General features: G+C 54.2%; 1 protein-coding gene across 4 annotated transcripts in view; it reads right to left on the reverse strand.

The window, feature by feature from the left end:
* The window catches only part of Cbfa2t3 (CBFA2/RUNX1 translocation partner 3), a 48251-nt gene that overhangs the window by 1806 nt on the left and 28800 nt on the right, over positions 1–17645 (reverse strand). For 2 of the 4 annotated variants that reach the window (XM_026778601.1, XM_013354916.2), the window contains exons 2-11: positions 17433–17579; positions 14784–14861; positions 11683–11924; positions 11393–11482; positions 6961–7142; positions 6129–6358; positions 3698–3783; positions 2833–3031; positions 2249–2317; positions 800–990 (exon numbers count right to left, since the gene is read on the reverse strand). In XM_026778601.1, coding sequence (XP_026634402.1) covers positions 800–990; positions 2249–2317; positions 2833–3031; positions 3698–3783; positions 6129–6358; positions 6961–7142; positions 11393–11482; positions 11683–11924; positions 14784–14861; positions 17433–17553 — 1488 coding nt within the window. In that variant the 5' untranslated portion in view covers positions 17554–17579. The remainder of the gene's footprint in view (positions 1–799; positions 991–2248; positions 2318–2832; positions 3032–3697; positions 3784–6128; positions 6359–6960; positions 7143–11392; positions 11483–11682; positions 11925–14783; positions 14862–17432; positions 17580–17645) is intronic. The other 2 variants (XM_026778603.1, XM_026778602.1) reach the window with 2 other exon arrangements.

The following is a 17645-nucleotide window of genomic DNA, read 5'->3' on the forward strand; positions in this document are numbered from 1 at the left end:
ACATTATAATTCCTAACAGTAGCAAAATTGCAATTATGAAGTAGCAACAAAAATAATTTTATGGTTGGGAGTCACAACATGAGTATGAAAGGGTCACCGCATCAGGAGGGTTGAAAACCACTGGTTTAAAGCTTACCAGTCAAGGCTAACATGGTGGACCCGTGAGCCCCAGGATCTACCTGGCTTTGTCTCTCTAGTGTTGGAGAGCTGGCCATTCCTAAAAGGCAGCCCACAAATGACTTTCCCAGAAGGGCTGTTCCTTTCCTCCTGATGCCCTGCCAACCAAACTCTTGAAGCAGAGGAAGCAGGTTCAGGAAGTCCTCCCTCACCCACCCTGCTGGATGGAGCACAGTACCCAGACATCCAGGCACACAAGATCATAGCTCTCATGGCTCTCCCCTTCCTGTTTATTATGCCCAAAGCTGAGGGAGACCCCAGGGTCCTGAAAAGTCTCCTTTATAAGTTAAAGAACAGAGGGTTTGACATCAATAGCCTTCGATGGAATATGGTCCCTAACATGTGCCAGGCCCGGGACAAGCATTACTCTCTGGATCTTCAATTACTGCTACTTGCTGGTTAGGAAGGCCTGAGAAATGCCTTACCAGGCCTCGTGGATCTCTTTATTTATTGACATGCAGTGCTGAACAGACTGTGTGCTTGCTTATGCTACCACTGATAGTTATGAACTCTGACAGCAGAGAGCTCATTGGTCCCGAGGCTGCACAGGTGTGGTGTTCTAACGCAGGTTTGGTCAGCCCTGGAGGCAGAAATGGAGCACAGAGGTGGCTAGAGGCCCTACCTCGCTGGAGTCCTCTTGCTGGTTGATGACAGTCAGGGCATCCTCTGAGGCCTGCCGCTTGGCCTCAGCCAGGGCTCGTTCCATCTTGGCACGCTCTGTGGTGATGAGTTCATGGGCTTTGCGCTCTGCATCAGACACAGCCTTCTGTAGTTCTGACATCGCCTGGCGCTTCACCTCGTTCACGGCTTCTTCTGTGAGGCACAGAGGTGGGATGGTGGTCACACTGCCAGTAGTCACCCAGGCTAGCTCGCCTGGGCTTCTGGACACGCACCACTTGGGGAGGAGCCTAAATGCAGCTGTGTGTGCACATGCTCACCTTACTTTGCATGTGTTCACACAGAGGCACAAGTCAGTGATCCCATACCTTTGCTGCCAGGTTTGTGGATTATCTAATTATTTATCTAATTATTCTTTATCAATTAAAAACTCAGGAGTCAGATATCAGAGTCAAAATCTGATTGATCAGAGGAGTGGCGAAGAAGTGACCAGTGAGGGCTGGAGAGATGGCTCAGAGGTTAAGAGCACTGACTGCTCTTTCAGAGGTCCTGAGTTCAATTCCCAGCAACCACATGGTGGCTCACAGCCATCTGTAATGAGATCTGGTGATGTCTTCCGGTCAGCAGGCATACATGCAGGCAGAACACTGTATACATAATTAATAAATAAATCTTTAAAAAATAACCAGTCTCCTTTCTTGATCCAAAAGGCCCAGACTCTCCCTAAGCCCCTCTCTACTACTTCCTCTGTCTCTTTACATATCCTGGGTCCTCCAAAACCTCTATGGCTAATTTTGGTCGTCTAGTAGCTAGCTCTGCCCTCTGATCGAAGGTAAACTTTATTGGCAGTCTCAGGACTGTCAGAGCATGGTTAAAATGTCCCATAGCATGTGGATAAAGATGTGTGGGTCCTGGGCACATGTGTGAACCCTGGTCAAGAGGAATAGGGCCATTGGTAAACTATCCGTGGCTCCACCTGCCAGCATCATGCTTCTCACTCTGGTGTGCATCTTCAGAGGGTGAGGGCTAGTCCCCACCCCACAGTGTCCCCACCCCACAGTATGACCCAGCATCTTCAGAGGGTGAGGGCTAGTCTCCACTCCACAGTATGATCCAGAAGCTTCCGGTAGTGCCCAAGATTCTGGCAAGCCACTGCTGAGAAGAACCTGCCTTGAGGACACCAGATCTGGTCCTTGGCTTTGCTTGGGAGCCAGAAGGGGAACTCTGGCAACTCTGGCTGTAAGTAACTGATTTACATCCTCTCTCTCTCTCTCTCTCTCTCTCTCTCTCTCTCTCTCTCTCTCTCCCTCTGTGTGTGTGTACATGCATTCTGTGCACACCTCTGTGTGTGTCCCAACATGTAAATACACAAACTTGCTGCATGAGGAGCCCATCTGAGTTGCAGACACTTCCTATGGTTGTCCCCAGGGTTTGTTCCAATAGCCTTACTCACCAGCCTTCCTCCAGATCTCCTCCGGCATATAGCCAGAGAGGGTCCTGGGCATGAAATCCCGGTGAACATCTGAAACAAAGGGATGGGGTACAGTGTCATACACAAGGTGGGGTCATCAGTTGCCTTCTTCCACTCTGAGTTCCCTTCCACTCTTGCCAGGGCTTGAAGGTAATGAATAATTTTTTTCCCCAGGAAAGAGGGCTTCACATTCCAGGGAGATGGGGGGATTGGGGTAGCATGCTCTATAGCCAGTGAACATGGACTCAGGCTGGGAACTGGGCATATTCTAGACCTCCCCTAGTCTCTGTGGTCACTACTGTGGTGGATGAGTACATAGAAGCCCCTAGGTGCCACCTCCTAAGCTTGGCTTGTACCTACTAGGACCTGGGAGCTTCAGGCTTCCTAGTAGACTGGGCACATATTTCTGCAAGTGAAAACGCCCCTGCTGCTTTCCAAGTGATGCTCTGTTTAAGTAAGGCCTGACCATTGGCTAGCTTTCTGGGAAATCAGTGGCATCCTACTGAGACTGTGTAGGGCTAGCAACCCCTCACTGCACGTCTTCCTTGTTCTTCCCTAGTACACACCTAGCTGAGACCCCTCGGGGCCACTGCAGCTGTTGAGAGGCCGGGCAGAGGTGGGGGTGGGGCCCTTCTTCCCTTCCTCAGAGTCGCTGTAGCACCGGATCCAGTGATTGAGTTCTTCGCGGTCAGCCTCCTGGCACCGGCGCAGCACAGTGAGGGATCGCCGTGTCTTCTCCACCATATCCATGATACAGTTCAGGAGCTGTGGGTGGGTGGCAGGGCCTTCAGTACATTGGAACCAGCACTGTGGCCAGATGTGGCCATCCAACATGGAGGGGGTGGTGGGGAGCCAGCTCATCATTCCTGAAGGCAGGGCACAGAAATCTACCTTGGCTCCTCACAGATAGTGAAATGGCTCCCAGGGCTTATGGGCACCCAACTTGAATAGGAACTTCAAGGCAGGATGGAGGCTCAGGGTGCCTCCTGTGAAACTCTGAGAGCAATCTGTCTTGGGAACATCCCCAAGAAAGAAGCAGATAAGGGATCCACACTTCAAGGTGCATGATGGTCAGAGGAACAGAGCTTCTAGGAACATCAAGATATGGTCCACTTGGCCTGACCAGGGGATCAAGCACCTAACACAGAGCTGTCCTACACCACTGGGGCTCTATCCTGCATGAGTCTCTGAGCAGGAAACAGTGGAGGAGGAAGGGTCTGTCTGCATGGTTCAGCATCCTTGTCTCTGTTCTCTCATAGCACCCTGACAGGTCAAACATAGACAATGATGCTCACATAAAGGGACAGGCAGACAGCAGGTTCTCAGTTCCCAGATAGGTCCTGCCAGGAGATGCTGAGCCCAGTGCTGCTCAACACCCCAAGCCTTGGGATCCAGAGGTGTGCAGACATTCTGGGAATCACAGATACTCACACTGTTGAGGTGTTTCCACTCTTCTGCCCACTCCCGTTCTGTGAGCCTGTGGTCAATCACTTCTTCTTGTCGAGACCCAGGCATGGCTGCAGGAAGGGCAATGCACATTTAGGCCCCCAGGCAGATGCTAAGCCCCGACTTGGATCTTGGGTCCTGCACCTACTCCCAGGTGCCTCCTACTACCTCAGGGGGTCAGGAACAGATGAAACACTTGCCATCCCTGGTTCTGCCCTGACCCTTCATTTCCTTCCTACTAGCCCACAAATCCAGCTCCTCTTGCTTTTACTATGCCCATTTCTGATACGTAGATCCAGATCCACTTTAAGGGTCTGCCTTGTCATGGTCCAGAAACCTCAGGGCCTCTGTGCAGCTGCTCAACTTATGTGTGTTTATGACTTCCTCTCAAATATCGGTACTCCTATGCATTCCTCAAAGTCCAGGCCACGGGGCCCCTGTACAGCTGCAGAGTCTTTGGAATTCCTCAGGCCACGTGTGTCTCTGGTCTCTGGGTACAAGACTTCTCTGTTTATTCTTCCCCGCCACTGTCAAATCCACGGAGAAAGATGGCGTGATGTGTTTACCTCTGTGTCCCCAGGCTCAACTCTGCCTTGGGTATTTACCAGCCCTGAGTGTGGTCTTGGGATCAGATCTACGGACAGCAGGGTTAGACAAAGAAGCAAGTCAGGATGGCTCATTCCCCAAGGGATCCTGGGGTCCTTATAGTGCCACTCCCTGCCTCAATTTCCTGACCCTGCCTAGTTCTTTTTTTTTTCTTCCCCGAGACAGAGTTTCTCTTTTTAACAGTTCTAGCTGTTCTGGAACTACCTCTTGTAGACCAGGGCTGGCTTCAGACTCACAGAGATCCACCTGTCTCTGTCTCCCAAGTACTGGGATTAAAGGTGTGCAGCACCACTGCCTGGCTTCTGCATGTTCTTAACACAGTGGGTAGTTAGAAAGAAGATCCCAAGCTGACCTGGTAAGCTTGAAGGGTGTCCCTATGCAGGGCTTGGTGCTAAGCACCGTTCCCTTCTTTCTGCCTTGACCTTGGAAGGAAGGTTCATCTTTCCCATGTAACAGATCAGGAAACTGAGGCTGCTTATGTCTGTCCAGAGTTACCAGGCAGAAAGTGGGGGAGGCAGTATATGGCGTGAGGCCAGCCTGAATCTGTGCCCTCGGGGACGGTCAAATGGGCAGGGTGTGGGTTGCCACTGGCTGGGACATGAGGGACATGAAAGCCCTCTATTAGTTCTTCTGCAGTGTCAAAGCTGTCAGTGTGGTAACTGAGGCTGTGCAGGTGACCTGGTGCCAACCCAGCCTTCCTGGGAGTGGGGGCAAAGCCTCTCTTTAAAGCCGCCACCAGTGCCTACGGACCTCTTAGTACCTAACCTGAAATGCCTTCCTCGAGTTGCAGAAGGGCAGGGAGTGGCCACAGCCGTCATCCAGCGCCCTCTCCGGCTGCCCACGAGGGGCCTATGCCAACGCCCCAACTAAAATAGAGGCTGAGATCTGTGCGACAGCTGGCGTTTATTTTTGCATTAGCAGAAGCGGGTGGGAATTAGCACCTGCCTGACCCGGCTGTGGCGAGCCAGACACTGTCACCTGCTGCCTAGGCCCAGGCCCTGGAAGCTTCCACAGTGTGTATGTGGCGGGGGGGGGGGGGTTAGGGAGAGGCCTCTGCTGACCCTGCTCTGGGACCCTATAGGTGTCCTGAGTGACCCTGGCTAGTCATTTGTAGCATTCCTTTCCAACACACAGGGGTGGAGAAGGGTTGGGGTTAGGCAGGTGTTGCTGTGACCATCCGTGGCTGTCCCACTTATATTCTCTGAGCCTCAGTTTCCCTAGAGGTATGGGCCCAGGCTGAGACATGACCAAATGCATGTGCTCTGTGTCAGCTGTTGTCCCTGTTGCCAGTAACTGGGCTTTGGAGTTCACTGTGTGCCAGGTGCTCTATCAATGTCCCTGTCCTCACACAACTGTTCTGAGAAACTGAGGCACAGAGCTGTCACATGACCCACTTCTGGATTCAAGCAAAGTCTAGTAGCCCTTGCCTTGCCCTCAGCTACTCTGGCCTTAGGCTGCCCAGCCCAGGAGAGTGGAAAAGGCTGGTCCTTTAAAAGATAGGGTCCTTTAAAAGATAGTGCTATTCTGTGTGCAAGAAAGGGCAACTTGGGTCTGAAGGGGCAAGTCAGGCTACCTGGGCACCGGGGTGGCTACTGGCTCCTGGGCAGATGAGCTGCTGTTTACAGCATCAGTGTCTTCCACTAGGGCATAGGTACAAGCAGCCGCTGACTGAACCCCTAAATAAATGCATGTAAACTCTCTCCAGCCCAAGTACATGCAGGCTTATGCACGTGGGCCGGCTCGCAGACACGGGATCACACTCTATGTGCCCATACCTTGAAGGGTCGATGGTAACTCTCACACTGCTTACCGAGGGGCCGATGGCGCTCCCGCAGCTCTCGGGGATCTGCATGTCGGTAGGAGTCCCGGAAGTGGTGGGCCATGGCCATGTCCTCCAGGCGATAGTGTGGGGGTGGGGGTGGTGTAGGGTGGGGCAACCCATTGCTGGGACTGCAGCGCTGGGCAGGGCTCAGGGTACAGGACCGCTTACTGAGGTGGTCGGGATGCAGGGGGTCCCGGTCTGACCCATTCTCTTTGGTCCTGATCAAGAAAACAGGTGGCCAATCGATACCAGCCCCAGTGGACAGAGGACAGAGGGTAATAACAGAAGCAGGACAAGGCAGAGAGGGTAGAGGCAGACACTCAGAGGAGCCCTACTGGCTCTGGTCCCCCTCTCAGACTTCCTCTGGGTCTCCTGATAGAGAACGGAGAGGGGACACAGAGTCCCATGGCTAGGTGTGGTCCCCACTGTGGTACAGCAGTAGGGGTCTAGTGGCCAGTCAGGGGGTCCAGTCCAGCCCAGACACCATGGGCCGTAGACTCCAGACCACTTAGGGTCTACAAATAGCACAAGAAAAATGAATCCTGGGGGACAGACCCCTTTCTGAGCTGCTGTCCTCCAGGGATCCCAGAGACCCTGGGTCGTCGCTCAATAGGGCTGCGCATGCTGTAGAACCCAGTGTCACCAGCCCACCAGCCTGTCCCCGAAGCATGTAGCAGTATTAGCAGCGCTTGATCGGCCGGCCCTGCTGCAGAGAACAGACTGGACCAGCTGTCTGGCAGAATCGCGGCAGAGGCAGATGGGCAGGAAGAGGCCGCCGTGGGTCACCTCCCTGTCCCGCCGATCTGGGAAAGGCTGTTACCTGTCTGGTGTTCTCCTCTTGCCGTTCTCGTTGACTTCCAGCAGGAGCTCGGGAGAGTCAACAGGGGAGGTGGCGCTGGCATCCAGCAGCAGTTGTTCGTGCTGGGCCAGGTACTGGGCAGGCGTCTGTTTGGCCAGGCGGGCACAGTGCAGGAGTTCTCGCTGCAGCAGCGGGAGATTAGCCTGGGGGCAGGACAGGGGCTTTAGACACAGCTGACTGTCAGCTGGCATGCAAGCCCACCTAACCTGTTTGGACCAGAAGACAGCCCAGAGCTACCTCTGTGTGACTCAGGGCTCTGGGTCCCCCAGGTTCCTTGCTCCTTCCCATAGCACTGTGGGAAGTGACAGGCCTGTGCCCTGCTGGACACACAGCAATGTATGGACTTTCTATATCACCATGCTTCCTCTCTGAGTCTGAAGACAATATTCTCTACCTGTACCTTGTCAAGCAGGCACCATGTTGTTTTTGGAGCAGAGAAGGAAAGCAAAGTTCAAGCAACCAAGCAGAGAGAGAGAGAGAGAGAGTGTGTGTGTGTGTAGGGGGAACAGAGATGCAGCAGGCTCTCTGATCTGAACCCCAAAATGCACAGGCCAGGAGCCCCAGTCTCCCGCTTTCCAGTCTCAGCCAGGAACAAAACTCATAGGAGGACCTCAGACACCAGAGTATGCCTTCTGCGGTCATGCAGCTCTGAGCACACGGAATATGACCTTCATGAACCCCAGCCTCAGGGATGATGTCACAACTCGATTCTGCATTTGCAGACGAGGCCACCAGAGCTCCCAGACCCCATCTCTAAACCAGGGTCTCCAGGCACTGCTGGTGGTCAGCCTTTCCACAGCTGCAGTGGGTAGGGTGACAGGCTGGCCCCGAGCATGCTGGACAGGGGCCCAGTGGCAAGCTCTTGGGAGAGCCAGCAGTTCTAAGTATTTGTAAATAAACACAATCCACAACTTTCCCATGCGTCTCAAAGCTGCCAGGGCAGTCTTCTCCAAGCCTCTGCCTCTTCAGCCCCTGTTGGAGCATCCACCCGGCCCATCAGGCAGCCGATGCATTTTTGTTGAGCAGTGTGGCTGCCAAGCCTGTTTTTCTGTTTGGATAGCTGAACGGAGGCCAGCTCACCATCTGCCGACCACGTCAGAAGCATGAGCTGGGATGAGGTCCTGGGAGGTCTCAGTAGCCCAGAGTCTCCTCCCTCACCAGTCCCTCACCCACCCTGTCCTTTCTTTGGCCAGCATGGTGGGGTGGGGGCTGGGCATGAGCACCATCTGGTTGCAGTTAGGGTGGGGAAACATCTGGGGTCCTGGCCAGCTGGGGCCATCTGGGAGCTGGAGCCTCGGGTGGGGCAGCTTCTGAAAAGTCCACTGTCCAGATACATGAGGGCAGATGCAGGAGAGAGTGGAGGGGACCTAAGGTATCAGGTAGTCTAGCCGTACAGTCCAGATACACAGCAGCCCTTGACTGGGGGTACAGGACCACTGCTCATCCAGAGAGAACAAGTCCCCATGCTTCTTCAAAAGTCCCAAGCATCATTCAGAGGACACACCAAGCTGGTCACAGGGCACCCTGGGCCCCAACTTAACTTGGCATGGAGATTTTGATGTCCGAGAAAAATCTAAACCATCTTTCTCCTCAATGGGCCTCTGGCGGAGGCTACACAGCACACACAGAACCACCATGGTGACAGCTGGACCACGAGTCTTCTTCGCACTCCACTTGGCTCTGCAGAGCCTTCCACCACGGGCTGTCCCATGGAAGACTGGTGGATCACTCACCCTGGCTGGGCTACTCAGGAGCTGTGTGACCTTGGGAAGCCACACAACTGCCTCCTGCCTCCCCCATAAACCTGAACTCTGGAAGTGCTGTGATGGGCTCCCATGAGCCCCATGTGGATTAACTCAGTTCTTCTGCCTCCTGCGTGGCAGGCAGTTCTGTCTTGCATAAGAAAGGACCCAAGTCGGAGCCCAGCTTTCCCAGCCACATCTTCAGAACAGTTTCTTCCCAGAATGGCATCCCCAGAGGTGGCCATGAGAATCACTGCGGATGCCACTCCTGGAGGGGGACACACAGGCCCTGACGCTGTCAAGTTAGCAGGCAGGAAAGCTGAACCTCACTTTTCTAGCTGGTACAGACCCAACGCTGGTTCAGAGTCCCTACAACATTCACAGGACATGTCCCACCAGCCTCATTCCTCTGGCACCTCATAGGGGGACCCCACATGACACCCCATATCCAGTCCTCTCCTCCCTCCCACCCACACCTTGCTGGGCTCACACTGGAGCTAGTGACAACAGAGAAGCCATGGGTGCCAGCGCGTGGGCCCACCTGGCAGTCATTTGCGGTGCGTTGGAGGCCCGCATTCTCCTTACCCTCCACATACTGCTGACTCTGCCACCGCCTTAGAATGCCACGCGCCTGCTTATTTTGTCAGAGCCAGTTTTTGCAGCAGATGCCTGGTAGCGTTGGCCACCCTGTTTATGCCTGGAATATCCCAACTTTCACTGCCCAGAGTCCCTACCCTCATACCCTTCTTACCTAACCTAGTGTGGCATCACCCAAAGCAAGCCCTGGGTGGAACACCTTGCCCAGCACTGCTTTGCCAAGGGACCCTCTCCACATTCATTTCTCTCTGCCCACCTCAGAGCTGACCTAGGACCTCTGTGTTTCATTGTTAGGGACACCGACTGGTATATCTTTCTCCATGACATGGAGATCTTGGGGTGAAGGGGCAGTAAGAGCCAAAGGTAGAACCTAAAAATACGAGGTTGCAGCCAGTCCCTCTAACCTTGTTACCAAAACAGAGCCAGAGCAGCAGTCCACTCTGCCCCGTCAAAGAGCATGACGACTTTGCTGTTACAGCGTGGTAAGAGCCCAGGCCCAGTGGCTCGAAAGAAAGAAGCCAGATGAAGAGTTCAGGCAGCTCCAGGGGCCTCACTGCCCGCACTGGATAGGGTCCCCTCTTGGTTGGTCGGAAAGCCAGAGTAGCACCTTCCTAAATAGTCATGGGCCTCCCCCTCCAGCGGTCAAGAGAGCATCTATGCGGAGATCTTTATGATCCATTCTTGGTCTAAATTAGGCAGTTAAAAACCTTACTGATGTAGCTGTCCTGAGAGAATGGAGCACTAGAGCGACAGGGGCTGAGTGCAGAGGCGTGGGACCAGCCTAGTGTCTGCTAGGCAGCTTGGTGGGGGCTCAGTCTCAGAAGTCTCGGAGCTTACCCTTTGTGTGGTCTGACCTTGAACTTTGACTAAGAAGAGCACAGACAAGTGGAAGCATAACCTGTGGCTCTAGCCGTAAGTGGAGGTGGGTGCTTTAAGGTATGGATATTCTAGCATCTCCCCCGAGGTCTAAGTGGGAAGAGAACACATGGCCAAACACATTTGGAAGCATGCCATCCTCACTCCTCAGGGTGAAGGGCTGCAGTGAGACACAGGCCCTACGTGAGGACTTGGCTAATTCCTAGTGTGTGTGTGTGTGTGTGTGTGTGTGTGTGTGTGTGTGTGTGTATTACCAGATTTTAAAATCCAGCATCTCACTAAGCCTACTGGTGCACACCTACAATTCCAACTACTGGATGCTGAGGCAGGAGGATAAAGAGTTCAAGGCCAGCCAGGGAAACTTAATGAGACCCTGTCTCAGAATTAGACAGGGCTGGAGCTGGGGCTCAGCAGCAGGACACTTGGATCTATAAGACAGTGTTGAACCCTCAGCACTGAAAACAACAAACCCCCCCAAACCACAAAACTCAACCAAACAAAACCCAACCTAACCCCCACCCCCAAACAAACGGAGCGTCTCATCTGAGGGTTTGGGCTGGGGTGAGGAGCCTGCCTGGCTCAGGGGCTCTGGTGACTCTGCCAAAGGTACAGTGCCACCGGGTCGTTCATGTGGCCCCAGAAAGCTCCCACCACCCTGCCATCCAGTCACGTACCTGCCTGTCTGTCACCTGGTCACTTCCTCGGCACTTCTATCCCTTCACTTATTCCAGCCTTTTCTCTTTCCCCAGGACCTTTGTATATACTAGCCCTGCTTCCTGCAGGGTACTCCCCAAGGCTTCTCCAGCCTTCTCAGTCACCGTGAAATACCTATCCTTGAGGGATTTGGGAATATTTTCTTACTTCACACATTTCCACATTCTACACCTGGCTGATAGTGCTCTCTTCCCACACGGGCATTGCTTCAGGGGACTTTCCTGTTCGTTCACGCTACCTCCAGAGCCTTGTGCAGACCCTGACATGGAGTGGGCAACTCAAAGCTCTGTGAGGTATGAGAACACGCTGGTTTTGGGGGGGAATCATGAGGTCTAGCATCTAGTTACAGCCCTAACTAGTCAGATCTGGGGCCAGCACCATTTTCCTGGACAGCTGAGAATGATGCCTGGTAGGGAGGGGACTGGGGTCTCTCAGGGAGAACCTCGTAGGACAGATTTGCTTACCTTCAGAAAGGGGATGACGAATGGCCGCAGTGGGAAGTTGGTGGCTTCCTGGAGCTTGGAATGAAATTCTTCAATCGTCAGAGTTGAATTCTGCAGGAGAGAGCACCCCACTTAAAGGTTCCCATGTACTATCTTAACCGGCTGCCCCACCCCCACCCCGGGGAAGGAGGAGGCTCTGGGCCTGGCCTGAAGGATGAGCAGGGCATAATGGAGTTGTGGGCATAATGATGGAGCCTGTGGCGGAGTGGCTGCCACGGGGAACACAGGGGCCCGAGAGCCTGGAGACTCACCACCAGCCCCAGCACCAGGGTGCGCACGCGCTCCCCAATCTCAGGCGAGATATCACTGCCGAACTGCTGCAGGGTGGTGAGGAAACGCTTGAGTTTGCTGAGCTGCCGTGCCCCGCATGCTGGGGGCAGGTGTTGTGTGGACAGCGAGGCAGTCGATGAGGTGGCTGGGCCGTTGCTGAAGCCATTGGGTGTAGATGGGGCACCGTGGATGGCTGTAGGTGAGTGGCTGCTCCCGTTCATCACTGCAGGAGGACAGGGTGTGAGGGCCAGGCATAATTATACATGGTGACAATGACAACAACGACCCAAATGGCAGTGATGATGACAGACAGCAGAGTCTGGAGCAGCTGTGCCCAGCAGCCTGCACAGCTGCCCTTCTATCCTTGCAACCTTACTGTGCTCATGGGTGTTATACTCTTGCAGATATGCAAACTGGCACTAGGGAGGTGACTCCCTTCACTTCAGGTACCCCAGCCAGGAGGGTGGTAGGGCTCACACCCGGGAAGTGGCTGCAGAGACAGACATTTGAGGGGCTCACTTACACTGTCTCTGGGGGTTTACCCTGGGCCTGAGGGTAAGGCCTTCACACCAGCCAATAGTTCAGGTCCTCCACACGCAGGAGATGCCCAGGCCATCCTACCAGACTGGCTCAGGTTTCCACTAGGAGCAAGTGCAGGGCCTCTTCATTCACAGTACGGGAAATGAGAAGTCACCCCCATCGCCTCAAGAAAAGGCCAGCCACTCTGCCTCTGCTGTTATGGCCTTAAGCAACAATCTCTACCCAATCTCTTTCCCACCTCTGAGCAATGCCTCAACTCTCCTTAGCCCTGAGGACTGGCCCAGGAACTTCCCCAACTTTGAGGATCCCGAGCCTCTCTAAGCCTGAGTAACACCATTGCCAACAAGCAGCCCAGTGCCTGAGTTGAGGGGACTCGAGATCAGGCGGAGCGATTGAGACCCTCCCCCCAGGAAGAGCTGATTGGGTTCTTCAGGGGATTCTGACACAGAAGACGTCCAGGGGCTAGTTCATGCTAAGGACAATCAGGTGACTAAGGAGACAGCTGATAAGCATACTACAGGATCACAGCTGCCAGTCACCGAGCCATGGCTCACTGGGTGACCCTGCCATCAACTCAGAGTACCAGGGCCAAGACCAGGGGCTGCCTCAGAGTCCTTGCCTCTCAGCCAGGAGTGACAAAGGTATGATTAGCAGAGTCTGCATACAGGTCAGAGTTTACAGGTCATAAGTGCTTCCTTTAGATATAGACACATACGAACACCTCTGGCTCACTCAACTGTTGTTTCTGTTTGTGTCTTATGTCCCCTGACCTTAGGGATGCACCACTGTCCCCTGCCTTGACCAAGTGTGCAGAAGCCAGGTTCTCGGGCCTGTACTGAGAGTGTAGGTCTGGGGTGCCCTCAAGACCACAGTCTCCAAAGCTCCAGCTGTAGTGAGGCCTGGTGGGGCTATAAGTGCCAAGGGAGAAGGGGAGCTCTTTTTCTAGACTGAAGAGCCCTCCAAGCTTGCCCAGTGCAGAGACTCCAGCAGAGTTCCCCTGGAGTATCTGCTTGCTTCAGGAAATGGGTACCTCAGCAAGTCACTCTAGATTGCACATCTTGATCCAAGCACTGGTAGGGTGGCCTAAGGGCTGGGCATGGAAAGGTGAGGTGGAGCCTTTACCTAAGTCCCTCCCTTCCTTGCCCTACGGCTCTTGCAGGATCCTGTCACACCTCTGCCCACACTACAGGATGGGGGACCTAATCCTACTCTGCCAGTCTTGGGGTTTCTGTCTCCCCTATGGGCTCCACATAGCCCTCTCTTGCTAACTAGTGCAGTAACTAACTCTGTCTTGCCCAGATACTGCCTGAGGCTCCAGCCCAGATAAACCTGGGGCCGGGACTGGTGGTTCCACTGTGTCTTAAGACCAAGTGTTTTATCACCAGGGCCCTGGATCTTTTAATAGTTTCTAAGACATGCCAATGTCCACATTATCTAGTCCGCCACCCACCAGACCCAGCCTGACCTGGTCCTGTCCTCCCTGAGGCCCGCTTACCAGTCTTGCTCTGAGCGCCTGGGTCCCCCGTGGCCTGTTCGCCTCACTGCCTGCCTGTCTTCCCTCCCGCGGCTGCCGGGCAGTCTCAGCAGCTAAAGAGACGCCAAAAATAGCCCCCAGCACAAGTGTTTTCATTACCACAACAGGTGTGTTACTAAGTTAGACTGCACACGTGTCCTCGGCTGATGTTTGGGGGCACAAACTAGCACCCCCATAGCTCCCCTGGTCTTGAGGCTTGGGTGGGAGTTGGCTTGGGGTGCACGAACCCTGTTAACGGTTCTCCCACGCCGTCTCCCTAGCTAGGAGAACACCATTATCACCACAACAAGAACCAGTCAACAGTTGACGGCCAGTTAGGCCGCATGCCAGGCCCTAGTGTGTGGCCAAGCATGGCATAGAATGATGGCAGCAAGGACAATATAGAACATAACACATGTAACCTCTTCCTTATTCTTAGAGCCCAGAAGTTACATGGCAGCTGTGCACACCTGGGAGATGCAGCTAATTGGCCCCAGTAGGACTGCTAAGACACAGTAACACCTGATGATGGGGCGAGTAGGATGGACATCACCCAGAGCTTTGGTGGGATCATCCACTAGTGACTGATGCCTACAGGGCATGCGGCGTGGGTCAGACATGGCAACAAGGCTTTGCCAGCATGGTGCACGAATCACCTTCAGCACTCCATACTGTGACAGCATCTCTTTACAGGTGGGGAAACTGAGGCACAGGCAACCGTATCTGCCAGTATCTGTCAATAGTGGGAGCCAAAGTCTCTTGAAACAGTGGTGCTTGACTTGTCTTTGACACATGTCCCCCTGTCTCCTCACAGCCTGTTTGGCTGTCGGGGATGACGCTCAGGAGGCGTTCACATGCGAAGGTCCCACAGTCCCAGCACACTGTCTGAGGGTCTCAGTCTCTAGCCCTTAGGCCCCTGGGCCTCTCTTGTCTCTAACGTGGCTGGAGATCCAACAAAGGGGGTGTAGAGGCAGCGAGAAGGACCCAGGCAGCCTCCTTGAAGCCCATGGTTCTTGTTATTTTACTTACAGAGACAGACCATGGACCACTTTAAGCAGCCGTGGAAACGGCCGTGGGGCAGAGACGTCGCAGGTCCATCCTCGCCATCTGTAAGCAAAATAAGAAGAACACGCTGTCAGGAGGGCGCCGCAGCAGCCCGTCCCCTCAATTGCTCAGTGGCAGTCCTAGAGACCATGCTGTTGCCACTGGGGCCAGTCCACTCCTCCTCTGGGCCTCAGTTTCCTCCTCTGCAAAATAACAGTTGCACTGAGTATCTGTCAGCATGCACAGCATCTACCTCTTAAAAGCTATCCCCCAGGGAAAGGGCCCAGTCAGCTCCTCAGCACTGTCCTTAAGGGACTTGGGGCCCGAGTTTTGTGTAATCAATTACTGAGATTCACGTCTGAGCTACCTGAATTGGGTTATCAGTGGAGATGGGCACTAGGAGTAGTGAGCCCCCTGTCGCGCTCAACCCAGCTAGGGGCTCCCTGCCTGAGAGGAGTGTCGTCTGGGTCAATGCCTCTTGCACTGTCCCAGGCTCCACACTCAGCCTCCTGTCCATCTCTCCAGCCGAGACCAAGCTGTGTCCAGGATGATCACTGGGCCAGGAAAACCACAGCCCTCAAGTAGAGGTTCAAGGTCAGTCTCTTCGTTTGGCTTGAAGCACTGGGCAGGAATCTGCAGCTGGCTGCAGAGGCTTTACCAGGACTGCCACCAGCACTAGCCAGGTGCAGGGGTGTGGTTAACCATGTGGATTAGGAACAAACCTGAGGTGACCTCAGGAGGCCTAAGCCTCAGGTTTATGCACCAACTAGCCCCACAGATCTGAAGGCCCACGGACTGCAAAGTGTCAGCTTAGAGAAAAACAAAAGCCTTGTGCTCTATAGACAGAGCCGCTGCAACCCCCAGGGTGGGACTGAGGGGCAGGGGGACACAACTCCCCGTGTACCGCACTGCACATGCACTGGCCGCCCTCACATCTCTTTATAGGCCCCATGAAAGTAAAGCTCTGAAGGTCCCAGCTGATCCCATCCTCACTCCTAACCAGGAACATCTGGTGTCCAGGCCAGCTTTTGGGATCAGAACCTGGTCCACAGGGAAATGCAGGCTGGGGGAGGCACACCCTCAGGGTCGGTGACAGCTCAGAGTCCAAGATCAGCTGTGAGCTGCTCTGTTCTTCCTTCCTGCGTGGGACCTCCAGACATCTGGAGGACCATTGTTTCAGGGAGTGTATCACGGCCTCACTGCTGGGAGAGCGGGCATAGCAGTCTCCCCAACAAACAATTCCCGTCCTTAGGTTAAGGCACTGGCTGGTGACATTGGCACAGTCCCACAGAGGCCCCTCTCATCCACTGGATAAGCTTTGAAGCTAGTTGCCCAGCAGCCAGAGTCTCCCTGCAGTTCAGCCCAGAGGGAAGGGTGGTTGGGGAAGGAAGGGAAGGCGACTATCTCAGCCACGGCACTATGGGCAGAAGAATGGGAGAAAAGGCACAGGTACCTCTGGCCTGGAGGAGCATGGCCAGCATGCAGATCCAGGGCCTGGCAGGCACCTCTGTCCTCTGAGAGCAGCAAGGCTGCTAAGGGTAGAGTCCCAGCTACAAGAAGCAGAGCTAGGAGCCCCCAGTCCAGGCTAACCAATTACTGGACTCCGGTTAACCCTGTAGGAAGTGGGAGCCAGAACCTCCCAAGAGACTGGAAGGTGTATATGAGCATTCAGCCATGAGACAACCTGCCCTGTGCTGGGTACATTCTCAGACAGTCTTGGCTCCATGCTGCTGTACCTGGAAGCAGATGATAGTAACCCTCAAAGCAGGAGCCTGACACCCTGTCAACAGGACAAGGCTGGCCTCGGGTTGAGCTGCTTGCTCTCCATCTCGGCCTTTCTCTAGATAGCAGGGCTTTGTTTAGAGCGCTGCCTTTGAAGGGCAGAGTCAGTGCTCCATGTCCAGAAATGGAAAGACCAGAGAAGCACCCATGCCCTGGAAACCAGGGGACATCAGGCTGAGGTACTGAGACCCCTCTCTCAGAGAGGGGTATTGCTTCAGTTTGAGGTCTGGGAAGGGTCCCTCAAGTATGTGTATTTGAAGGTTGTAGTGGGGATGGCCTGTGGCTTCTTTTTCCTGCCAGAACACTTAGGATAGACTTTATCTTGGGAGAAGAGGTATGAGTAATTGTCCCCTTTAATGGCCCAACCCTGGGAGTTTCTGTCTTCCCAACTTCTCAACACCCGAGAGTCTAAGTCACAATCTTTCTAAGAGGTGGCTATGGAGGAGAGCTGCCATGTCTGCTCTCTGGGATTTCCCCCACCCCATCCCCAGCGTGCTGTGTTACTCAGGTCTCTGCTCTGGGCTGTTGAGATGAACCTAAGTACCTGGGCCCTTCAGACATCAGTGCTTATAGGCTGGTAATGTCTGTTAACTGCATTTCCACAATGACTGTAAGACAGGAACCACAGGGGGCCCCTACTCTATAAATGAGGAAGTTGGGCCAGAGAGGTTAAGTAGCTAACTCAAAGTAGCACAGTTAAGTAGGAAGAGCTGGGATCTGAGCCCAAGGTTAGGCTGCAAACGGGTCGCTGGGTCACATTAAAGTTAAATGTAGAGTACAGAATTTCAAGTGGCTCCACCTACTCTACTCTCCCTGCCCTGGTCTGTTGCCATGCTATGAGGGGGGACTCACGTGTGTGAGGTGTGAAGGAGGGTGGTCGTGTGGCTCCCTGGGATGCGGTGGGAGGTGGGGGTGGCATGCTGGGGGGTGTGGACCGGGGCTGCGTCTTCACTTCAGCCGGAGAGTCTGGCATTGCTGCAGTCTTCTCCTTCCTGTCAGCTAAGGAGGAAGAGAGGGAGAGTAAGGAGAGGGAGAGAGGGAGAGAGGGAGAGAGGGAGGAGAGAG

The sequence above is a fragment of the Microtus ochrogaster genome, chromosome 4, assembly GCF_000317375.1.
Source record: "Microtus ochrogaster isolate Prairie Vole_2 chromosome 4, MicOch1.0, whole genome shotgun sequence".
Lineage (NCBI taxonomy): Eukaryota > Metazoa > Chordata > Mammalia > Rodentia > Cricetidae > Microtus > Microtus ochrogaster.